Source organism: Gadus morhua, chromosome 9 (genome assembly GCF_902167405.1).
Source record: "Gadus morhua chromosome 9, gadMor3.0, whole genome shotgun sequence".
NCBI lineage: Eukaryota > Metazoa > Chordata > Actinopteri > Gadiformes > Gadidae > Gadus > Gadus morhua.
Genome location: NC_044056.1, coordinates 18438303 through 18464007, shown reverse-complemented (window position 1 = coordinate 18464007; position 25705 = coordinate 18438303). Strand labels below are relative to the sequence as shown.

The 25705-nt window shown below is 43.8% G+C and overlaps 2 protein-coding genes across 5 annotated transcripts in view; one reads left to right on the top strand and one right to left on the bottom strand.

The window, feature by feature from the left end:
- zc3h18 (zinc finger CCCH-type containing 18) overlaps window positions 1–20709 on the bottom strand; it is a 41268-nt gene extending 20559 nt beyond the window's left edge. For 3 of the 4 annotated variants that reach the window (XM_030366377.1, XM_030366378.1, XM_030366380.1), the window contains exons 1-10: window positions 20516–20709; window positions 18766–19952; window positions 18192–18276; window positions 14309–14457; window positions 12641–12736; window positions 11477–11619; window positions 11103–11135; window positions 10209–10326; window positions 9537–9817; window positions 73–258 (exon numbers count right to left, since the gene is read on the bottom strand). In XM_030366377.1, the coding sequence (XP_030222237.1) occupies window positions 73–258; window positions 9537–9817; window positions 10209–10326; window positions 11103–11135; window positions 11477–11619; window positions 12641–12736; window positions 14309–14457; window positions 18192–18276; window positions 18766–19938 (2264 nt within the window). In that variant the 5' untranslated portion in view covers window positions 19939–19952; window positions 20516–20709. The remainder of the gene's footprint in view (window positions 1–72; window positions 259–9536; window positions 9818–10208; window positions 10327–11102; window positions 11136–11476; window positions 11620–12640; window positions 12737–14308; window positions 14458–18191; window positions 18277–18765; window positions 19953–20515) is intronic. The other variant, XM_030366379.1, reaches the window with a different exon arrangement.
- A 331-nt stretch (window positions 20710–21040) lies between these two features.
- Window positions 21041–25705, top strand: part of trhr2 (thyrotropin releasing hormone receptor 2) — a 13097-nt gene continuing 8432 nt past the window's right edge. Inside the window, exons 1-4 of the mRNA XM_030366382.1 lie at window positions 21041–21212; window positions 22894–23961; window positions 24865–24997; window positions 25316–25467. Coding sequence (XP_030222242.1) covers window positions 23579–23961; window positions 24865–24997; window positions 25316–25467 — 668 coding nt within the window. The 5' untranslated portion in view covers window positions 21041–21212; window positions 22894–23578. The remainder of the gene's footprint in view (window positions 21213–22893; window positions 23962–24864; window positions 24998–25315; window positions 25468–25705) is intronic.

The window sequence follows — 25705 nt, the reverse complement described above, 5'->3', positions numbered from 1 at the left end:
ACCGTGGGTGAGAAAACCGTATCACCCTCTCACTCTATCACTCCTCGCCCTCTCACCCAGTCACCCTCTCACCTGGACGAGTGGGACATGGTCACAGAGGAGCCCGAGGGGCGGTGGCGGCGGCGGCCCCGCGGCGGCGAGCCCATGGGCTGCCGTCTCCGCGGCGACTTGGACCGGCGCCAGGGATCTTTCCATTCGTCTGGTCGCCTCATCGTGGGCGTCATGGTGTCCTTCTTGGGCAGCGGCTCTAGCGGCCTGCTGGAGAGAGGGCGGCGGAGGAACAAGGTTGATGAGGACGCTTGGTTCATTTTTTTTCAAGTGAACTCAGGTACAACGCTGCCAAAGGTGGGAACATTTTGGAAGATCGTTTTAATATCCACTCATGAATTGGGGGTCGGCGGGAGAAACCAGCCAAAGTAAGCAACTTTTTGAAAGGATTCAACGGGAAAAATCCCACACCTGCCTTGAGGCATCCCCCCAAAGCCATGCCCACAAAACAGGTGACAATCTCACTTGCTTTAGAGCGGCTAGCCTTTTGGACTGGTTCGACAGGGAGCGTGCTCGCAGGTAGATGATTAGGAAAGTAGACAGACAGATAAGCCGTCCAATAATTGTATTCGAGCCCAAGGAAATTATTGGACGGCTCATTACAGGCCTGTGACAGCCACAGATCTTATTATTTTTAGAATTTATCGATTTGCTCTCACGATATTAACCAAATTTAAACAAATATGAACCCCTTTAAGTTGTGACCCTAGCTTTAAGTTATGATATATTAAATATCAAACGGATATCTACGCTGCATATCACATTGATCCGCCGGCGAGAACTAAAGATGTCATCCCCCGTCCTGTGTGCCTTGTGTGGACACCCAACGAGGAGACGGTGCTTCAAAGCAAAGCCAGGGAGCAGCAGTACCCCTCTCTATAGAGCAATCCTAAAAAACTGAAATACTTAGACACAATAGGCGCATTACATAGTACCCTCTGTCTATCAAAATACCATCAAACCGGATACGTCTCACGCTTTATAATGTTCCCAATGGATAAGAGTCACTAGATGTGATTAGTTGTGTATCCCGCTAGCTCTACAATCATGAAAAGCATGTCAATAACTGGGCCGCCAGTGGAGCTCCGCTGTAGGTTCCGCTGCACCGGAAAATACTGGTTCAAATGACTCTTGATGTCTGTATGTTTTGAGCAAATCAGAAGGTGGCAGGAACATGCCACCTAGAGCACATGAGCTCCTTTTTTGTGTCAATAATATCTAATTCTATTACATCACAGTACAATTGGTTATCACGAAACGTGTTGAGGACACCCCCCTTCACATGATTTGTGTCAATATCCAGTGTTGTGCAAGTTCACACTTCACAAGAGCTAGATCAAAGTTCAGTTTAAACTAAACTAGTTTATGTTCAGAGTTCACCATTTTATTATTTTTAACTAAGTTCACAGTCCCAAAAAAATAGGACAAACAATGCATAACCGTCATTAGCGAGCCAATGCCACTTTCAGTAGCTGCAAACGGGAACGTTCAGTTCACCAAATATATAAGCGTGTTAAATGACCGCCGCTCTTTTAGCGCGTTCATGCACAACACTACCAATATCTAATTCAATGAAAGCAACGTCTTAGTAGTTATTGCTCTGAAGCATAATGCACCACTTTGCCTGCAGGGCGACCCTGAGGGGTCAAGAACTGAAAAGGATGAATGAATGCAGCTACTGTCATCTCACAAACCTGAAAATACTTTGCATTCCTAGAAAAAAGCTGGGGTTTTCCATCGATGGCAATCGTCAAGTTTTGCATGATTCGCTGAAAGGTGTGTGAAAGCTGGTAGATCTTCCAACAAATTCCTCCCACACGTTGCAAATAATTTCCAATTTTCATACCATTATCCTATGTTTACTTTCTCCAAAGGACTGGTATTTCCAGACACATTTTTTTTTATATATGTGTTGATGTTTCGGGTCCATGCAACATTTGGCCCAACTCTAATCACAGACCTCAAAGCTTTAATAAAGGGCTTAACCGTTGTCATGCGACAAGACGTTGGGTACCGTACTACACAACTACAGACAGACATCAGAGATAAACCGGAACGCTTCTGAAACCAAACACTTCTATGCAGTTCTGAGATCTGTTTATACAGATCAGAGTGACCCTAGGTCAACCCCTCGAGAGAAAAAGAGCCAGGCACTCGAGACATAGCTGAATAAACAAAATTGTTTACATGACGATGATTTAAATACTGATTGACGTAGAGACAACTGATGAGACACAAGCAGGAACACATCTACGGAAAGGTACTTGACGGATGGATAGAAAGAGATCCATACTTGATTTGGCACACGCTCCCTCCATAGTTGAAGCATGGCTGCGGGGTTTGAGTTGTATTATGATAGGATGCTATAAACTCTGTCCTGCATCCCCTGCGTGGGTCCTTACATAAAAGACCCACTCCATGGGGTTTTCCCAAGAAACGGAAAGAGGTTTATTAAATGCAGTGTTTAATCACAAACTTCGGAAGCAGAGTCATCAAGTGTGTCCCTATACACACATGATCCGACCAAATATTTGAGGCCAAAGATTTATGTGTCTGGATCTGCTACCGGGATGCTTTGACCGGATGATGCAACATGTATGTTTCTGTACTAGCGCTTTACCTCGCATTTACAGCAACCAACAGAAAGCGGTACAAGGTCCCCCCGCTCTGAGCCAATGAGCTCATCTGGGGAATTAGGGAAGTGTTAGGTTACTTATTACTTATTGAACTTCTGACAGAGTTCAATAAGTAATAAGCCTTGTTCAAAATAGCTGCTAACTGCAAGCCAACAAACCATGCACACACAAGGTGACGCTGATAACGGCAGGAGCTAAAAATAGAACCACAACAGTTGGGCTATTTTTAGCCCTTGGACGGGCTATCCTTAAATAGTAGCTCATGGGCGTGTGGATGAAGCAACAAGGAAATTAGGGCAATTGAACCCATCCCCGCCTCCAGACACTTAAGAGCCCGACAATCTAGAAAATAAACAAATAAAGTATTTCCCATAGAACTCAGACAGACTGAGGGGGATCGAGTGCCCCCTGTCCAGAAACGAACACATTCCGTATTTTTCAAAGCTATTCAGCAATGAAATGGGGGTACATGCAACATCAATCTAAAACCCCATGCAATGTGCTTCACTTAACAGTTGCCAGAGACGCCATGGATGTAAAGGTTCAATTGTAAGAAGGGTTGCCATGCACGTTTTCCTGATTGGTTTGGTTGATAACGATGGCTGCTTTTGCATTTCCAATTATATTTAGTTAACTGTTTAGGATCTTAAATTGATTGTAATAAAAACGCTGGGCTGAGATTACTCATTAGGATATGGCAAAGCATGCCTACTTTGTTAGGTCGCAATTCAACAAAAGCGCATTCTTCAAGATGGGCTTAGAGTAATTGCGATTCATGGCTACTGCCAAGAACAAACAGTAAAAAGTAAAAAGAAAACCAAAGCCCTCTTATTGGACGTTATTTGACTGCCATTTTTTTTTATTGAATCAAAGAGCTTTGAGGCTTCGGCAGTAGAAATGAGTCAGGGCCACCGCGGTGTAACAAGTTAATGTGCAACCCTGCAATAACATGTGAAGGATAGGCTCTGAATGTCCCGCCTCAGGCCTTTCCTCCTCCCCACCTTACTCATTTCCGACTGATGATGCTCAAAGGTTGACCAACATCCTGCAAGTGCAACATTATCTCACGACCCCGACTGCCGTTTTAAATACGCCTTTAAAGTTGACATTAAATATCTTAAAAAAGCTTTGAAACAAATCAGCAAAGCCATCGGCTAATGCAAGTGGCGGTGCTGGGTACACAACTACAGCTCTCTGTGTGTGGCAGTCAAAACGGTGAGCAGACCGCATCAGAAGGATATGGAAAGTGAGGAGTGGCGGTGGGAGTGGCGCCGTGATGCAACGATGCAAAAGGAACACAAAAGACATCACAGGAAGGGAAACTCGAGCACGTCACATCCCGGGAAAACAATGGAGCGCTAGTTATTCTTTCCATCTGCTGTCACCTGTGGAACAGGTTCAGGAGGCCTACTCTGCGGCCCGTCCGTCGTTGCATCACAACAAGAGGTCGACACTATTCCTTACACCAGGCGAAGCCCCGGGGGTAGGCCCGACATGACATCCGATGCAGGGTTATCCCCAACCCCATTCAATCCCTCAATGAAGGAAGGTACGGGAAAAGTAGCCGCAGACAATGTTGCGTGATGATGTGAAGCAAGGTAGGAATGCTTTCTTTAAGAAGCGCACTCATGCAACGGATAACACAATTGCGAAAACAATGACTTGGAAATGCCGGTCAGTGAATCTATATGATGATCTGGTTACTCTGGCCAACCGCCCGGAACAGTGCCAAAGTACATCAACTAAATACAACTGTATTCAATATGCAATTTAATCATATAATAATACATCTGCATAACATAGAATGTCATAAAAGGCTCTGGCTCTTCATCTGCAATGCAGTGCTATTCTTGCCCTGGGAACATCAACTTGAATACTTAAAAGTTTGAGAGAAAAGAAACGAATTACGACAATGCTAATCATTTAAAAGAGACCCAATACAGTTTGAATGTGAAACAGTCTAATCCAGTTTCTCTGACAGCAGTGTGGGTGTTTCCCTGGCATTTCCTACAAGCCAAGCATGATTGCGTTGACCATCGAACGTGAATGTCAACATTGGACTGTTCCACCACTCTTTGCAGGTATGTTGGACTGTTCCACCACTCTTTACAGGTATGTTGGACTGCCCCCGGTGGGCGTGTCCCTCACGGCACACTCTTTGGGACCATGATTCATCCTTCCTCCTAATCTCTCCTGCATTGTTATATTGAGTGGTGATGAAATTCATGATGCAGTGGGAAATAGTGACCACTGCTCACATTCCAAATATTTCTTCATCTTTTTACCTGTCAGAGTAGCTAAGGCAAGGCAACTTTATTCATGTTGATCCTGCTTTCCCAAGTTTCGTATTTACTCTGGGGATAATTAACCGATTGGTCTCAGAAGATTTTATTGGTCTAGAACCAAAGACTTGGTCATGACTCGTTACCCACGTGTGGGTCACGGGAGATTATATGTGGGTCACCAAATAAATGTTGTTTTTTTAGGTTTTATCCTCTTAATGTACAGTAAGACAGGAAGCTAAGAGAGAGAAAGGGGAAGAAATGCTTATGTTACCTTACGTGGTTGACAAATTGATTGTTGACTGTTTGAATCGATTGATTGATTGACTTTTTGATAACAATAACTGCACTTAAACACAACCCTACCTGTTCGACGTGAGCATTTCAACCTTTCAACAATAAGCATGTTTTTGATAGTACTGAATGTTCGTATGTTCTGATCATTTTACTTAAAACATTTAATCTATTATGAAAGGCTTGCGTAAATTGTGTTCGTTTTACTATGGAAAGGAAATGAAAACACAGATTTACTTGGTCTCATTTATGAAGTATTTAACAAGTGTATTATGTTTTCAACAACACAAGCATTAAAAGGTGACATTAAGCCACCAGGTGTGAGTGTAATAAGCCATTACCAGATGTTTTACCAATCTGCCTCTTCTGACATCAAAAGTGGGCGTGTCCACCTACATGTGGACACATGCAAGTCTAGCAGCCTACCCAGTTGACCAGAAGACTTTGCTCATCTATTTGTCATACAGGTGGTCACGTCCACTTGTGATGTCAGAAGAGGCAGATTTTCAAAACGGCTTGTAATGGCTAATCACACTCACACCTGGTGGTATAATATGTGACCTTTAAACAAAGTTCTGATTTATCTCTTCGAAATGGTTTAAGATCATATATAAATGTTCAGGAATTTTCATTAATGCAGAAAATGTGTTACTCTCACGATTTATTGATAAGGCCTATTGGGAATTGGGTTGAGGTTTAGTAATTGAAAGAAAATAGGTCCCCAGGAAAAAGAGTTTGGGAAACACTGGTCTAGAAGGCTTATGCAGTATAAGCATATCAGTTATATAATTTGGCCCTAAACCATGTAGGGATTTATATTTGAGCAGCATGATCTTAAAATCACCAGGCGATTAGTTTAATACGCAATTATTTACTAATTTTATATCATTGTTATGGTAATTTAAGTTAATTTTGGACACCACCACCACTACCACTATTAATACTATCTTGCAAGAAAGCAGAGACGTGACATGAAAGTGCATTCAGAGGTCACTGTGAAAACAAAAGGCAATGGTTTAATGACAGTAACAAAACATCCGCCCTGCCCTACAATAAGCTGGACTGAGTAATGTTGTGATGACGTGCAAACCGAAAAACATCCCACAGAAAGGATTAACAATTTACAAATGAGACTCAACTCCCACTGATACGTTGCAGATCTTTCAACAGACTGGTAGACAACATATAAATACCTGGGGACTCGATATCCATACTTCCATTGAATCATAAAACACGGGATGAGATGTTAACTGTCCGTTGTGCCAATAGATGGTATTGATGCTCACATGAGGTTTGCCTTGATGTTGACAGTGACGTGGGAACCGACATGGGAAAGATGTACATTTCGGGACACATCCTCAGTAGTGTACCTTTGAATCAGTGGGTGTTTCGGCCTTTCATCACTAGACACCCTCATCAAAGGTGGCCAGCTACAGGGTGATTGTACAGGGTGATAGTGAGCTTGTGTGTGTCCCATGCCCAATCATGATAATTGCCTGGTTGTGCGTGGTTCCATAAGCACACTTAAAACGTAGTACACTATCCGCACTCACTAAGTGAGCAGATTTTCAGATGTCAGTGTTGTTCCAAAATGAATACTTTGTGGTGTACTTACTGGAAATTTGGATCGCAACTGCCCCCCACAATAAATATCCCGCTTTGAGCGGTGAACACTTTACGCCTAGCAGCTATAAAAAAACTAAAAAGCCATAAAAACTGCAAAATGACTCCATTAATGCAGGCTATGTGGAATTTACGCAGACGTGGGCTCAGCCTGGCTACGCCTCTTCCGCTATGTAGCTACGATGGTTGTCGTTGAGTACCAGAAGTGTACATCGATCCACAGCGGTTTGACCGTTTTGAGTGCACCATCCGGGTCCATTCAGTACACTTCTTTTCGCCCGATCATAATTGGTATGCCCTACGTCATGGTTTCTCAACGGGGGCATTACCAACCCCAGGGGGCGTTCGCACAACCTAGGGGGGGCGCTGGGAACGTGATCTTTATTTTGGAGGGGGGGATTATAAACCTTCATGGTTTTCAAATCTTTTTGGTGCAAAAATAGGCTACCTGAAATAAATACCCTATTTTCATTTATTGGTTTCTAACCTCTACCGTCTCAGCTACTTTTTACTGTCTATGCGCAGTGGAACAGTGGTCCACCGGTGTATTTCAGTCCTGCACACACACCCGGACTCCCGTTACATCAGCTATTGTCATGATCTCTATAGTAACGCTGATAAACATAACCCAAGTCTTTTTGTTTCATAGCCGGTTTCCCTCCTTCCTCTTGCTCAGTTCCAGCTGCTGAGTGTAGTCTCCACGAAAAGACTGTTGCATTTCAACTACAAAATATATATGCCTAATTAGGCCTCGCGCGTGATCCGTTTCGTGATTGGTTTGATAGTTAACTGTTATTCACTTGATTATTCAGGTGATGTGCATATGTTGTTTACATGATTTTTGTCCAGGATAAAATAACACATCTTGTAGCCTATAATGTTCCTTTTGATTAAAAAAAGACTACAATACAACTAGGGCTGTAACGATACACAAACTCACGATACGGTTTGTATCACGAATTTTGACCCACGGTTCGATTCATCCCAGGATTTTTTTAAATTTAAAAAGCTTTTTATTTAAACACCACTTATATAACAATTAAATTAATGTAACATTTAATAACAAATAATTTGGAACACAGAACCGATTTGAACAGAAAGAATACTATTAAAGTAGGCCTATGGCAAAATGAATAAATAAATAACCAAAGATTGCAGTTGGAGGATGCTTGCAGGTAGGCAAAAACCACAAAACTAGTTTTGTGGTTTAGGCGTACATATTTGAAAATATTAGTGACAAATAAACAATAGAAATTTGAATAGTTTGGTAGCACTAACCAGCGTTCCCACTAGCAAAAACGGTGCTGGTCAAAGTGACCTGCATTGGTTTTGTTTTCGGTAAAATATCCTACTATCTGCCTTCTTACACCGCGAGGCAGGTTCGTGGCTTTGAGTGTCGCGATTTCTGTTTCGATACGCATATCGTTACAGCCCTAATTACAACCAATGCTGATGTGGTCGTGTTTTTTTCCCTATCCAACTAGCCTCCTATTGCTTGTAACAGTGGGCTAAATCTGCTTAATTATAAAACAGGCTCATAGGGAAATTATCTTAATAATAATTCCAGAAGAAACCAAAACGGCACAAAAAAGGGCTTTTTTATTTTTGAAGGTGTCATTCTACAAGAAACTGTTTAATCTTGTCCCTTCAGTGCAATATAAAGCCCTGCCTCCCAGATGCCTTCATAATAAAATATATTAAAAAATAAACTCAACGTCGCATCTCTTGGCCACGAAAGAAGAGTTGAAGAATTGGTTGAATTGAATTGGAATCACGGGGCATTCATTGCTACTGGTGACCAACGCAAAATTAATGAAAAAACAGCACCTTTAAGCAATATAGCACGAGTGTGAGTGGGGTTGGTAATGGATAAAGACTACCAAAGGGTGTAGCCAAGAGATTCGATTTTTTTTTTTTGGGGGGGGGGGGGGGCGACAGAGGGCGACAGAGGATCAGGGCAAGGTCAGGGTGGCGTTTGCTCAAAAAAGGTTGAGAGCCACTGCCCTACGTACTCATACTAAGTAAAGTAAGTATGGGAAGTACGGATACTGGAACACAGCATTGGTGTGCGGCTGGAAGCAATACAACTTGGTGCGTAGTGTGCATGAAAACACACCTGCTAAGATGAGCTCCAACAAAGAAGTACCAGACATGCCTTAGGCTTGCCATCCTATTGGCTGCACCATTTTAGGCTAAATTTGGTCCGTTGAGATATTCATTTCCTAATCCAGTGAATTAGAAACTTCTTTTGTTTAAGAGAAGAAAATATGATATGACCAACGACTTAATAGACCAAACTTAAAATGAATTGCAGTTTCTCTTTTCTTTCACGATTCTATTTCATTATTAGTAATAATATATGCCTTATCAAACCCCCATACCAGCAGGTTAGATCCATTGTCTTAATACTTGATTACTGGATGGTTCTCCCCTCCAGCGGTGAACAGCGCAGCCAGACATATCACCATCATCGAGACACTCAAAAGCTACCACAAAGCTCACACATACCGCCTCTTCGGCTGCAGCGACGCAAACGACCCAGAAATCAGCCCACTTGGTTTGGTGGAAGCGACGACTCGATTGGACACAAACAGAACCGCACACCAATCCTGACACTTGGACGGGAGCGACGCCTTCGCGGCGGGAGACTTACTTGGTGGGCGGCGGGGGGACGGGCGAGTGGGGCTCGGGGCGGACCTTCATCTTGATGTCCTCCTCCTTCTTCTCCCGGGGCTCCCGCGGGGGGCGCACCCGGGGGGGGCGGTCCTTCTCCTCCCGCTTCAGGCGGTCCCGGTCCCACTCCTCCTTGCGGCGCAGGCGCTCCTTCTCGCGCTCCCTCTCGCGCTCCCGCTGCCGGCGCTCCCTCTCGCGGTGGTCCCGCTCGTGGTCCCGGTCCCGGTTGCGGTCCCGGGGGTCTCGCTCCCTCTCGCGCTCCTGGGGGCAAGGGTCATACACCCGGCGTTTAATGAGGACCAGACAGGGCAGCCTTGGAAGGACGTGGGTATAGAAGGTGACAAGCGCCATCCTCGGTTACAGAATAAACCAGATCAATATTGTAAATAAGAAACTGTTCTTAATGTTTTATCTGGAAAAATAAAGGTTCAATAAAAAAACATAAAAAGGTAGGATTCAAAGTGTTGACCCAAACAGGAAAGAGGGAGTACGATTAACAAGATCGGATGCTATAAATGCACTGGACTGCCTGCTCGGATCGCATACAGGGCAGCGAAACAGACTGGCATACAATGCCACAAGTCATTAATACAGCTTTGGGTTCTATTAAATAACAATAACAACAGTAGGTGTGGGGGGGGGGTGTACTCACAGTGTAGTGGTATGGTAGAGGAGGGGCTTCTGTGTACTGCACTCTGAAGTTCTCGTACTGCCCCCCTCGCCACAGGGCCTCCATCTCATAGTCATAGTATGGGTCGGCATACGGCTCCCTGTAACAATTAAGACAAAAAGGACCTCAATATGTGGGAGAAACAGCGGCAGGGACACAGCTGGGCTGCCTCTGCACATTTTGGCCTTGATCCAGAAGAATCCACAAGGAGTCAATATGTGAAAACGACGGTTGTTCAATAACTGGAAAGGATGGTAGTGCTGCCCGCTTTGCGGTGTTAAATCCCTAGCTGATACATCGACAATCTCAAATGAGTTAACTCGTACTACATAAAGGCCGACCCAAACCTATAAAACATCCCAATCTAAATCATTAACCGCACACTGAGACCGACCATCAAAACATTTCCAGTAATGGACAGGACCAGAGTTTCTGAATCCAGCTGTGAGGACCTTGGCTGTCAGACCAAAGCAATTATCAATAGTGAGCAACACTTTGACGTAGGAATTGCATTGCATTTTCTTTACTTATTCAAATTTCTCTGGTGTCAGGGATTTAACACTTAATACATAAATGAGCTTTAGCAAACAATAATTTTAATTGTCAAAGCTTGAGGCAGAATCAAAAAACAAACAAATCCAATACAAACGAAAGCAATACCAACATGAGGAGACACAAACAGGAAGCTATTTGCAAGAACGCATTGTGGCATTTTCTGGCCCAGATACAGGTGGCCTCAGGATGAAGAGCTTAATGAACAAATCGTTTTACTCAGCCCGAAGTCAAGTATATGCCGAGAGACAAAAAGCCTATCTATAAAGGAAAATGTAAATCGAAAAATTAAACAGACACCAAAATATTAAGTCTCCCACTCACCCGGGGTAGATGGGTTCCCTGAAGTCCATTTCACTGAAAAAATTAAATAAAATTGATGAGTTAACATTCTGTTTATTACAGACGTGGTATTAAAATGTGAAGAATTGAGGGTTGGGAGAGAAAGTATTATTTGTTTATTCAGATACTTTATCAATCTTGTGGGAAGTTAACAGAAAATAGAAGAAAAGTGAAGGTAAAAAATTGTGCCCTTGAATACAATAAACTAGCATCAAATTGTTTCAACAAACAATTAATGTGCACTTAGGCTTAGAAATTTATATACTCATAATGGATGATAAAATGTTAACTGAGGTGATAGACTTGTGTATTATTCCGCAATATGAGAGTGTGGGTGTGTGTGTGCGTGTATTTACTCTCTGATAATGCGGTAGTTGCGCTCTCTAAAGAAGTCGTTCTCCTTGTCAAACTCCCTTTCGTCCTCTCCAATGGTGACGTTGAAGCGCTTCTCCTCAAAGTCAGGCTCCTGCTCCTTGCGTATAGTGGCTTTCTTTAGAACCTGGGTCCCCATGTTTGAATAAAAAGAAGGTGAATCAATGCCTATGTACTTCACATGGAAAGGACGTGGTCTGGACCCCCCCTTTCCGACTGCCAAGGGCTCGTTATCAATGACCGTAGACCAAATGACCTCAGGCGGAATCGGACATGGAACTAATCAGGGCAATAACACATATGACACGTCAGTGGCGTCCATCTTTGTTGTTTATGCCTCAACGGTGTTGATTGGGCGCTGCTATGTACAGTCCTATCAAACCTGCCCCGCGTTAGATAAACGGCTGCTATTGTCCAGACCTAGGCCAGGTCTGCTGGAAATCTCTCTGAACGGGAAGGGGGCAGACGCATTATGCCAGAGCAAATAAAACGTGACTCTTATTTGCCTGTTTCCAGGGCCCCCACATGCACAGTGTTTTAGCGGCCTCCAAACCATGTGGGAGGCCCGATAGAAAGTGGGATAATACCAACAGTTTGGATCAAATAAAAATGAAAGTCAGTCCTAAAAAAAAAATAATTTGGTTCCTGTTGGTTGTCAGTTGAGGTCATGGGTAGGTAGGGAATTTATTTAATTTTTTCCAGCGGCAGCGAATGATAGGTAGGTTGTTTTCATTTAAAAACGAGAAAATTCGCTCATCCTTGTACAGAATGAAGAGGTGCTGTACAAAAACGTTATTATAGTTTGCATACATTTTTTATTTTATTTTTAATTATTATTATTAAAAAAAAAATTGTAAAGCTCATAAAATAATTTGGGTCGCACATAAATTAACAGGGTCGGTCGGAAACCGGAACCGAACAACATTTTTTTTCAGTCCTCAAGAGCTCAATGCGAGGAACGGTTTTAGTCTTCGACCGCTAATATGAGACGACACTTCATTGATCAGTCTAGACGCCGCCTCTGATGAACGGATAATGAACAGAAAACGTGTTTCACGTTTTCTGTTCATTATCCGTTCATCAGAGGCAGGCGGCCGTCTGGGGAAAAGGGGGGGGCGATCGGCTGATCAAAGACCGGTGGGCATCACCTCTTTGGCATGCCTCAGGCCCCGCTCCCAGGCACTCTCCACAGGAGGCTCCACGGGCGGCGGGGGCGGCGGGAGCTCCTCCACCGGAGGGGCGCCCTGCGGAGAAGGGAGGTCACACAACGGTAAGGAACACATGGAGGCACAGGTTCCTCCATTCGTCCACTCAGCGACCACAACAAGACAGGGCGAGGGAGCAAGAGAGGGTGAAGGAGGGATACTGACGGAGAGAGGGATTGAGCGCGAGTGCAACCCATACAGTTTGATGCTCTTTTTTTCCTTCCTAATCTAAAATAGCTCATTGAGAGCTGATATATTGGAGAAAGGTCTTGTTTACACACTGGTCAATGTTTCAGACATATTTAACAAAGTATGGAACCACTTGATGTCCTTTATGTTAGGGAGAAAAACGTGTTGGTTATCAATATTAAATCAGACACTTAATATATTTGTTATGGGCCTATGATTTATAATGTAGGCAAGATTGGGGTAAGATGGGTGGGTATATTGGGGGTTAAATTGACCACCCCCCTATATTTAGGCAACTTTCCGCATGTATGGTCATTTGACCACCAAAGGACGCACCCATCAATTATATCTGGCTGTGGTGTAGAGAAGCACATGGTAAAGTTCCAAGTATGTTTTTTTCACAGTGAACAGTATTTTTCATGTCAAAGTAAGTTTTTAACATGTCAGGTATAAGGGCAAATGTATCCACTTGTAAATATATATGTAATATATGGTGGTAATATTCCAAGGTATAAAACCATGGGAATAATTTAGCTAAAGATTAGCTTGAATTGTTAAACTAGGAGTTTTTTTTCCCAAAATCGTGGCTGTCGGGCAAAGTAAGCCACATGCTTTAGGAGTAAATTGAGCCAGACTTCCAACTTATCCCACCATGATGCACTTTAAGTTAAGTCTCTAAAGTATAAACTGGTATTTCAATGTAGTATCACACAACTGATTCTGTTTTTATCATATTTTAACTATTGTCTGAAAGATATTGTGCCAAGAAGAGAGGGAGAAAGAGAGCAGCCACTGATCTCAAAGGTGAAAATCCATCAGAGAAGTGGCAAAATACAGAAATATTGACAGGTTTTATATTATTGAAAGTCACCTTAAGCATATAAGACTTTTTGGAAAAGGAAAATGCATTCACGGCAAAATAGGCCACAACTCCTTGTTTGGGGAAGTCCTATTTTCCCAGACCTAAGTCATAAATGCATGTTATCATTTTGATTGACAGGGGACACCCTGAAATAAAGGTCCATGTTTTCATTTTTATCCTGTCTTATTTTTCCTTAGCCTAGAGGACATGAGTAAAATAGGCTCCCCAGTCGCCCCTATATAATAAATACATGCAGAACACAGTTGTATTTGACATTAGTACATTAGTGCTATCACGACTGAACTCTTTCACATGACAAAGCTTTTGGCTTTGTCATGGGAAAACCAATGACAAAGCCAATGTTTCAATGGCTCGAGCCATTGAAACCATTTGGCTCGAGCCAAGAGACTGGTACGGAAAACAAGTGAGAGTGAGTGGGCGGGAGACAAACAACAGAGAGAGAGGATGAGTGGGAGTGATTCAGCCGAAATAGAGAGTATTGGTGTGTGTGGGTGTGTGTGTGGGTGTGTGCAGGCCCGTCAACAAAAAGTGAAACCTACCCATGGGTTGTTTGGCAGGAGGGGATGGGGTGCCCCTGGGGGCGCCCCGTTGGGGGAGAACAGGTCGGGCTTGGTGATGAGGGAGTAGTTGCCTTTGTCGTTGACTCCCGGGTGGATGAACCGACAGTTCATGCCCCAAGTACAATTACCTGTGGTTGAATGCAAAGATAAACTACAATAAAGTCATTCGACAAAATGCAATGCAAGCACTAAGTTCTATAAATACTAGAGCTGTCAAGCGATTAAAATATTTAATCGTGATTAATCGCATTAATGTCATAGTTAACTCTAATTAATCGCGATTAATCGCAAATTCTTTTTCTATGCTAAATATCCCTTGATTTTTTTGTCCCATAATTCTTCTCATTTTAATTCTCTTATCAACATGGTGAAGTGCATCGGCTTGCCTTGTGCAAATGATTTTTTATTGATAACAACATTGGCATATACACTGATCAAAACAGGACGATACAAAAAAAAAGCCTATAGTGCAATTAAACGACTGCTGTGAACAAATGTCATTTGAACATAGCAGTCAGGCTACTGCTTCTTTGTTTTGAGCCAAAGAAAAAAAAAAAAAAAAAAAAATTATTTTTTTTATTTTTTTTATAAAATAATTGCGTTAATCGCGCGATAAAAAATTTAACGCCGTTAAATTTGGTTTGCGTTAACGCCGTTAATAACGCGTTTAACTGACAGCTCTAATACATAATAAGAATAGTCTTGTATAGCCATTTCTATGACCCAATGCGCTTCACAACAAAAAAGAAAAAGAAAGTAAAGGGGCTCCAAAAAAAGTCCTGGTACTCGATTTTAAAAATTTGAGATACATAATAAAATGTAATATTCCTTTTAATAACAACTAAGTTACAATAATTGATGCATGATTTTAGTCTACATAGCCCCTAAAAGAGCAATACACATAAATGCTCTCTGCAAGGGCTCCCCCTATAGTTGGAAATGGGCAATCACGAGCAAGGACCAAAAGCACACAAGCCGCTGTTCTCCCTGGAGAGTGATTGCCGTAGACATGATTAGACAGCCTAAAACCTTAGTACTGTGATACTTTGGTACACATACATACACTTACAATAGGCTTTTCGCTGCAGTCCCTTTGCACCTCAGGCATGCCACTTTTGTGGTTGGTCATCATTGAAATTAATTGGGCTGCCCCCCACTAATGAATTGGGCTGCCCCCCACTAAACATTTTTCTGCGTCGCCTCGGCTTTGTCCACACTGCTCTACTCTGATATTTGGTTCAGATCTGATTCTTTTGTTTGACTATTCACAATAGGTTTTAAAAAGGTGGCCAAGCTGAGATTCCGGTGTGAACCAGTCAGTCACAGTCCGAACTGAGCAGAAGAGCAATAACAAATGCTGCCAAATGCATCACGCACAGAAGAACTCTGTGTACCCAATTACGGGAGAGCTTCATTGTAGCCTAAAAATGTCGGAAGACAATCATGTTGCATAGCATGATAGTAGCCGGAATCTAAGGTGGTTTGAACATTGTGCAATGTTTAGATGAAATGGTATGGCAGAACAAGCCCTATTCGAAAGAAAACAAGTTCAGCTTTTGGGAACTTATAGTATAACACCACAGTTTGTGTGGATGGAGCATCCATCTGAAGCTCCATCTGAGCATCGATTTATTTAATACTGGTGCCCGAGGGTTGGGCTTCCCGGACACCTATAGTATATTGCTACGGTGTGTGGCGCATTTCAGATGCAACATTGCTCATTATAACAGTCACACAACGACACAACTACCTGCGGGCGACCCACGTGGTCCCTGCAGGGGAACAGGTTGCCGCGGCTCCTTGTTGGCTAGCCCTGGTCTAGAGTGACTCTACAGTCGCCTGAATCTGACCCGTATCCGATTCAGGACCACATATGAAAGGGGCCCAAAAAAAAAAGATTATACGTGATTTGTGGTGTTTGAGTTCATGGTGTTAAAAAAACACAACAGAAGCAGTTGCAATAGTGCTTGTTGATTTTTTCAAACTAACGGAAAAGGTGTCTATATTTATTTTAGATTTCGAATTTGTGTGCGGGTGGAGCTCTTTCAGGGTAACGGTTAATGTTGTGAGCAATGTCTGGAAGGGTTTGTCTTCCAAGGCATATTCAGCCTCCAATATTTAGCTTACAAAATATTTGGTAGACAGAATCGTCAACTGCATGCGACAGGGGGATAATGCAAACAGTACCCGCAAGGCATTTCAGGACAACGGCGAAAGCTTAAGTTTATTGAAGAAAATATTGCGCAAAAGTTTAACGTCCTTCGTGGTCGTCCTACATTGTTGCTCTTCTTTTCATTTTGTCACGTTCTTCTTTTTCCTTGGTTTTATTAGCAGGCTAATCTATGTCGGGCTGCTATGAGGTCACGATGCTTAAGTAGCTGCCCCGGCTATCGCCATCCGGCTTGAACCCCGCCCTACCATAAGGGTACGGTCGGCGGTGGAAACGCGAGCCATAACTGAGCTGGGCCAAGCCGCACCTTCACTACTGGGCCAGGGCATGCTGGGCCGAAGCGCACCAGCACGAAGAAACGCGGCATACGCCTCTTCTGATGGACTAATGGTAAGCCGACTCTCAGGGGGCTGTTCTGGCAATAAAGCTGATTTTGTTTCAAATGTATGTGATCTCCTGAGTGGCAAGTAAAGAACACTTTGCTTGTTTGCTGGAGGAAGCAGATATGGACAAAAACATACTAGCAAAACACATACAATATAATAGCGGGCAAGCAAACAGGGAGCATAGGTTTGGGGACATTATATAGATAATAGGGGTGTAACGGTACACGTATTTGAACCGAACCGTCACGGTACAGGCACTTCGGTGCGGTTACAGAGGTGTACCGCGGTCCGTAAATGTGGCGTACATAGCGTTAATATGGCGAATGTAAAGGCTTGTTTTGCGGTGCGGAACTTAAAACTTAATGTCGGAGTTCCCCCCGGACCGTTTAGCCTTATTAGGCTCGGCTCGCACGTGCGCGAACTCCGCGTAGTAGCAGTAGCAGAGCGCGATCGCGACTGTGTGTGGATTGATGCCTACTAGCGAACTGAGAGCGAACTGCATGGCGAGCGACAACAGAAAACTGGAGCTTGAAGATGCCCCCCTGTCATTTAAATCCCAAGTGTGGGAGAACTTTGGATTCCAGGTTAATTATCACAATGGGGAAAGACGAGTGGACAAGTCGAAAGCAGTGTGCAGACATTGTTCAACAGCGATCGTCTATGCAAATGGAAACACATCGAACATGCACAAAATTTTCGCCCCCGGTACAATTTTAACGTGACAGCACCATCCAGGTGTTAGTGTCACCGCTGCAAAATGAAAAAAAGTTGCTCAAACCGTTCAAACCCAGCTCCCTACACTATTTAATCAACCCCTACACCTGTCTGGGAATTCAGAACGGGCAAATGCCATCACCAGGTCTACTGGTGTTTTCATTGCCTCTGACCTACGAGAGGCAATGAAAACACCAATAGATTATAAAATACATAAGCTGTAATTTAAGTTAAGGCTGCAATTGCACTTTTATTTAATGATTGATATTTATATTTATGAGAACTTCAGAGCTTTAGAGAGCTGCAGGAATATTTTATTTAAACCCTTAAAGTTTACATACTCTTTGTTTACATACCAGCTTAAAGAGTTTAGACTGAGCATTAACACTGGATTTTTCATTAATTTTATGTTAGGGTTATTGGAGAATTGCAGCAGTATTTTTTTATATTTGTTACACATTTTATTCACCATAACTATGAACCGAACCGTCCTGTACCGTACCGTGACTTCAAAACCGAGGTACGTACCGAACCGTGACTGTTGTGTACCGTTACACCCCTAATAGATAATATCGTTGAGTGTTGTGACTACCTTTGACAAAGAACCTGCAGATAGGACGTGGTCTGATCTTTCGGTCCATGGGGTCTTTGACCTCGCCTTCTTCAAGGTCATCATCCTGCCCCCCCCCCCCCCACACACACACACACACACACACACACACATTAATGCTTTGGCTAAATGTTGAAAGCCTGCAACAACATCTACAGGCCATCACAGAAGCTGATCTGTAATCTGTTGATTTGTTCAAAAAAGTATTCTATATACTGCATTGTATTTAATCTGCTAATCTGTTAGTATTGTAAAACAAAACAAAGGGACATGGTCAAGGAGGACAGACAGTTGTTTTTGGTGCTATGCAGCTAGGAAGGAGACATCCCTTACAGTACACCTGTGGTACTAGTACTCATAATCTAGATCATGTGAAGGGTCTACATTTAAATCCGTAGCAAAAATAAATGGATCAAAAGCATAACGAGTACCACCAAATTTGAATCGAAGTGACAGCAATGAATGCCCCTGCCTAGCACAGCTATTTGTTTGTTTGTTTTGCTTAAGGCACACTTTGCATTCAGCAAAACAAATGGCGTTGCAGGGGTTCACTTACGTCTATCTCTCCTTCGTCCATCTCCCCGTCATCCTCGTCTTTCTTCTTGAAAGAGTCTCTGCGACCCCTCTCCGGGCCCTTGTGGTCCCCCGCCCTCCTGGACGGGCCGTCCCTGGGTGAAGGGGGGAGGATGGGCTTCTTCTCCCTTTTCCTGATGCTTCGGAGTTTGTCCTCCGCGTGCTCCCCGTCTCCCTGCTCCACCTTGCCTTCCTCTTCCTCGTCCTCATCCTCGGCGGCCGGGGGGGCGCTTGGCTCCTCTGGGACCTCCTCGTCGTAGTCCAGCTCGTGCTCATCCAGCTCCCGGGAGGCCGACGCCGTGTCCTCCTTCATCTCCCGTGCCACTGCCGCCCTCCTCCTCCTCCGAGCATCTTCCTCATCCTCTTCGGTCCTCCTCTTGGCTTCCTCTGCTGCCCTGTTCTTATATTCGTCTTCTTCCTCTTCCTCCTCCACCCTGTTGCAATATTGTTGTTGTTCTTCGCCTCCTTCTTCTTCTTCCTCCTCCTCCTCCCCCTCCTCCACCTCCTTTGTAACTACTGTTACAGGTTTGTGCCCTGCTGCAGAAACCTTCGGCTCATGGCCAGGAGACTGATGGCTTTCCTTCTTCTTCTCCTCTTCCTCGTTGTCCTCCTCGTCTTCCTCCTCCTCCTCCTCCTCGCCATCTTCTAGGGGCTCTCTCCCTCGGGCCGAATAGCTATTGCCGTGGTCTGGCTCGGCATCTGGAGACTGTGGCGTATCAATGACTTCTTCCTCTTCTGCTTCATTGTCCTCCTCTCCCTCCTCCTCTTCATCGTCATCGTCAGCCGAATGGCTCTTCCGCGGAGGGTCGTCGTCTCCGTCCATCAGCAGGATGGTCTCGTCGTCGGGCCCCATCATCCCGCTGCCTGTCCCCCCCTCGCCGATGGGCTCATCGTCGTCATCTGGGTCTGAGACAAATTCTGGGACCACCTCGTCTTCATCCTCCAACTCGGAATCTCGCCCTACACTCGCCAACTGCTGGATGTCTTCCTCTTCCTCCTCCTCCAGCTCTCCATTGTCCTCGTCGTCGACTAACTCGTTGTCTGAGATAACCCTGCCCTCCTCGTCGGGAGAATCCAGCAGCTCGCTGTCTGAACAGCCTTTCTCCTGCTCCTCAGGTGACTGAGGGGACTGGGTCGGGCTTTCAGGGGTATCCATCAAAGATTGTTCCACTTGAGTAAACAAACATCAAATAACATGAAGAAAAAAAACAGGAGCAACGTTTAGGAACATCAGAGGCTGGACTACAAAGGACGAAGCTTTGATAACGACACTTAAAAATAAAATACTTTAAATCATGAAATACATGGATGCTGATATAAAAGTTAGCCATCGCTGAATATCGATTAAAAGTATACACTATGGAAGTATGGCAATATATTTTTAGGACGCGCATATATCGCGAACTCCGCGGATATGATTCCCAATATTAGTTACATTTTGAAGTACAGTGGCTGCTGACATTACTGCTACTTGGATCGGGCTAGCTAGCAACAAGGCCCAAAACTTGTCAACGCCAAACCATACTTCCCACTGATCATGGGTACATGATTAGACAAAGCGACTGACCCTACTTCACCCATGTAGTGAAATAAAAAGTGACAGTGCGCGCTTGGATTTCACTATCTGACATGGAGCATGCATGCTTCTTTCTATTAACAATGCAACCACTCCTAACGGCGAGGAGCTCTGCTATTTTGCTAGTGGTAGCTTAGATCAAAACAATCCTGTTCACCTTGTCAACCTGGACCTCGTTGAAGACAGGTTTGCTGCGTAACGAACTGCCCCGATTCTATTAAATCGCTTTTACGCAGTACAATAATATTTTCTGGTTATTTTATCCGCTGTGTTTCAGAAAATAATAAGCCCTACACCACACAGCGACAGCGGCCATTACATTGACGTCATCAACACGCGACAGTTGGGGAAAAGCCGCGGTGCAGAAAAACGACAAGCGGTCAATGTTTCATTTAGTGTTATATTTCGGCTATAGCCTAAAGCAAACAACGCGGGGGAAGTAAAATATCCCCTTGCTGATGGTATGATATATTCAGTGCACCTCAATGCCAAATAATGTTTGCATAAATCCCCAACAAGAAGCCCACTTTAAGATGCTTTATTTCAAATGACATGCATTAAAGATATGAATCATTTGAACGCATGGGGGCGCCATGACCCTCCGCCGCTCCCTAGACAGGCAGAGCAGAGCGTTGATAGCGCTCTCTCGCACTGTGGAAGTAAAGCGCAGTAGTATAAAGAGTGCTGTCTGGTGAACATGCCTTCTTTCTTTTTCTTTTCCTTTTTTAGTTTTTAATGCATTGAAATCTTTCTATAAACTGAATTGACGTGGTTGAATGGCTGGGATTTGGAAGTACAGTAAATTATTGAATAAAATGCATTTGCCAGGATTCTACCAGGATTCGAGATAGAAGGTAGGCGACATGATTTTCTTTCTAGTATAATTGGATGTCATGCTGTCAAATCTTTTTTAAACGGCCCTTGATAGCCTATTTAATAATTAAAAATTTTGTAGGCCTATGTAAAGAAAGAAATGTAACAATTTACGCAAAATATATAAAATACAGAAACATCTTAACTAGCCTATACAAAGTAATTAACCTCACAAAGTTGTTAATACCCCCAGACTTGATATTTTCTCCTTTCTGGTTGTCACACGACTGCCTTATTTCCGTTTACTTACATGATTGCAGTACTCGAATTCAAGTCACAACCCAGGTACTGTAATTGAAGTGCTTATTGGAATCCAGAAATTAAAGATGAGCATGCAATTTGACGGGGACTGGGGAACTTACAATCAACACGTCGTGCTATATCATAAGCGAACCTAACTGACTGGAGGCTTTCTTGGATCCTAAAATAGTGGGACCGAATCCGAGATAGGTTACCGTATTAATACATATTAAAGAAATGTTAAACGTGTAGGTAGGCTATATGTGTATGTAATGTCATTATTATGTCATAAAGGATTAGGATGATTATTATTATTATTGTTATTATTGTTACTTTTAGGGACAGTTATTGTTATTATTTATGTCATCATCAGGCATAGTCATCGTGCAACTGAATACCAAAAAAGGGATTATAATAGCTATTCCAATCATACTTATATATTCCAGCAGCACTGCTGATGGGAATCAAAATGGTCAATGGGCAGGCCTGTTGGGTCTGCCAAGGTGGTCCCTCTTGCAGCTGGCCTATTTTAGTAACAGTGGGTGCGGTGAGAGCTCTACCACTGTGTGTCTGCGCTAAATTACTTCATAATTTTCTGTCCATCTCGATTGGATCAGAGAAAGAATGTGGCTCTAATATACATAAAATATATATCTAAATGCTGCCGAACACATGCCTGGAAAAGACATCCAGCGCCTGACCACTTTAACAGCACGGACACATGCCTGTTAATTGATCCTTTAGTAGAATGAGACCTTTTGCAGAAACAGTAAGGGGTAAAACACATCTTCAGTACTGTCTATTGGATTGTTGCAGCAGTGCTAAAACATCAGAGGCAAAGTGCCAGCCAAAATAAAGTTACATTTAAGACTAAAACTGCTCATTTCAGATCATTATTTACTGATCATTTAAAAATATTCTGCCTTTGTCGCAAGGTTTTTTCGGATTTCTTGGCATTGTATCAATAAGAGATATTGGAATTAGTTATCCCCATTGCAGCATAGGATGCAGAATACCGTAGTAATTTATTACCATTACTATGGCTAATATACCTATTGGCATAGTAATGCCGTAACATTTCATTACCTGGAATATTTACAGGGACTACCACCTGGTTTCTGTTATCACTGTGCCTTCCGTAGGAGAGCATGATACAGCTGACTGCACACATGCTTTCAATACCCAAAGAGGAGTCACAAAACACCACCTCCAGGCAAGAACCATGCACACATGCACATGCACATGCGCACACAAACAAACAGACCCACACACAGGAGGGAAGAGGGAGAGGTGAGTAGGCAAGTGCATGAATGAATGAATGAATGAATGTGTGTTTTGTGTGGCAGTTGCTTCCATCCACCATACAGGCTGTAGATAACCCTGTCTTTCTGTAGATTTCTATAGTGTATCTTCTCTCTGCAGGTGGATCGCACTAAAACGGATCATGTGTAGGAGGGTCAAGGAATGGCCTGCCAGTATATTTACCCTCAATGCTGGTCTGTCATCAATGTGGAGCCATAATGAAAGCTGAAAGTCTCCCTGCGAAAAGAGGCCGAGAGGCCGGTGAATTGATGGAAGAACTGAGGTGTACTTATTGACACAGAGATTGATCAGGAAACGGAGGAAACCATTTAACAGACTCTAGCCTGTAATTTATCCTGCTTTATAATTATGATTATAATAATACCCATTTTCTTACATAGCACATTTCATGGTCTGGTACAACCCCAAGGTGCTTAACAGTGCATTTTAAAACAACAAAAGAAAAGATGATGCTTAAACACTTGTACCTATTTGAAAAAGTAATAACATTATATTTATTTTAGCCTGTCTCTGTTCAATGCGGAGATGTGGCCTTTGTGTGCATTTTGAAAAAGCAAGTCCTCTGTGATCTCAGATTGAAATGAGATGTAATTCCCCTCCTCACAAATAATATGTCATCCTTGATTGGAATCAATTTGACATTTGATTCCAATGACATTTAAGACCGGCAAACGACTCCACAATTAACTTACCACCAAATTAGCCCTAATCCATCGGAGCGTCAGAGGGTTCGCACCCGGCGACACAATCCAAACACCCCAAGTCCAAGTCCCTCGCGTCACACATGGCGGCCAACGGCAGCGCCCGGATCGCCGCCCCCACCAACGTCTCGCTGGGCCTGACCCCGCCCGTGGCCGAGTCGCTGGAGTTCAAGACGGTGTCGGTGTTCCTGGTGCTGCTGGTGTGCACCGCGGGCATCGTGGGCAACGTCATGGTGGTCCTGGTGGTGCTCACCACGCGCCACATGAGGACGCCCACCAACTGCTACCTGGTGAGCCTGGCCGTCGCCGACCTCACCGTGCTGGTGGCGGCGGGGCTGCCCAACGTGGCGGAGAGCCTGTCGGGCACGTGGGTGTTTGGTCACTCGGGGTGCCTGGGCATCACCTACCTCCAGTACCTGGGCATCAACGTCTCCTCCTGCTCCATCACGGCGTTCACGGTGGAGAGGTGAGTTAGGGGCTGAAGTGAGTGGGGCCGGCCTCTTGGGTCAAGCCTGTTTTTGTTTTTGCTTGTTTTGTTTCGTTGTTGTTTGCTGTTTGTTTTTCACTTGCACTTTGCAACTGTGCGTGTATATGTGTGTCAACACGATTGCAAACCGCAAGGGAAAGTGTCCTCAATAACGCACTCTTGCATAAAACTTCTACTTGCACTTATCTTAGTCCCAGTGGCGTAACTATCAGTAAGCAGGGTATGCGGGTGCGTACGGGCCCGGGGCCAATCAGGGGCCCCAAAAAAAAAAAAAAATCGCCCCACCCCCCCTCCCCCCCGTCAACAATCATAACGGGGGGGGGGCCCGCCTTGAACATCCTGCATACGGGCCCGTCGTTGCCTTGTTACGCCACTGCTTAGTCCTGTATAATCATATTAGCTACTCCCAACTTGAGTAGTACCATTCAGTAGGACCTATGTGTAAATGCCTTGGCTGCACAACAGAGGCCAGAAAAACAGGTGCTGCCACTCTGCTCTAACCCCTGGGGTTCACAACAACTCAAATACACAGACTATCAAACTACAATTGGCATCCCGTGGATCCAGACTGCATGTGTACAGACCATGCTGTCGTCTTCCCTACAAAACACCTTAGCAATGGCCACAGCGTTGTTACTATGCTTATACATAAGGCAGGGGGAATTGTTTATTTGTATTGCCATCAATATCTTTAGGCCTACTAGATGGGGCTGTTGTCTACCACTCAAATGTCCATGAATTATTGCGTGCTTTGTTTTAAAAAGATGAAATTACTCAAATCATCATAAATCAGCAAATACTTCGGAGTGGAATGCCATCAGCTCTGGGACAACGTTGCTCTTTTTAAAGTTCAGTTTTCCCCGGGCCGCTCCCAATGTGCAGGTACATCGCTATCTGTCATCCAATGCGGGCCAAGACGGTGTGCACAGTCTCCCGGGCCAAGCGGATCATTGCCGGGGTTTGGGTCTTTACCTGCATCTACTGCATGCTGTGGTTCTTCCTGGTCGACATTAAGGTTCGGGAAAGATTTTCCATTTAAATCCCATTTTAGTTTCGGAGCAACTTTCCCAAAATAAAAAAGATTTGAGTATTTTTCCTATTTAAGATCAAATGCATTAGTCTCTTTGCCAAGAAACGACAAATTGGGGCCAGGATGATGTAGTGCCTAGGAGTGTTTGACTTTGAGGTGTAAGGTACCGGGTTCGATCCCCAGTGTCCACAGCCTAACATCATTCTTCATTAAGATGTATGACCCCCTACCTGTTTCTTCATGACGTGTATATCATATGTCCCATATTGACCTTCTACCCACAACACGTTGCATGAATTGCAGGTGGTTGAGAGTGGACACGTTCAGTGTGGCTACAAGGTGAAGCGGGAGCTGTACCTGCCCATCTACCTCATTGACTTTGCCATTTTCTACGTGGTGCCACTTCTCCTGGCCATCGTGCTGTATGGTCTGATAGCACGGATACTATATCTCAGGTATGAGGCCAACCCAATGAGACCAACCCGATGACATTTGTTACAGTGTTCATTTCTTGTTATGCCTTAAAGTAAGGATAAGCTAAATTTGTAACATTGCTAATGCATTCAATGTCCGCAATTAATAGAAAAATGTAATCAGTCACTCAAAAAGTGAATTACGACAGCTTAATTATACGTTTAATCATGTTGATTAAATTTTATCATGAGGTTCCATAATAGCGTCCAATCAAATTCC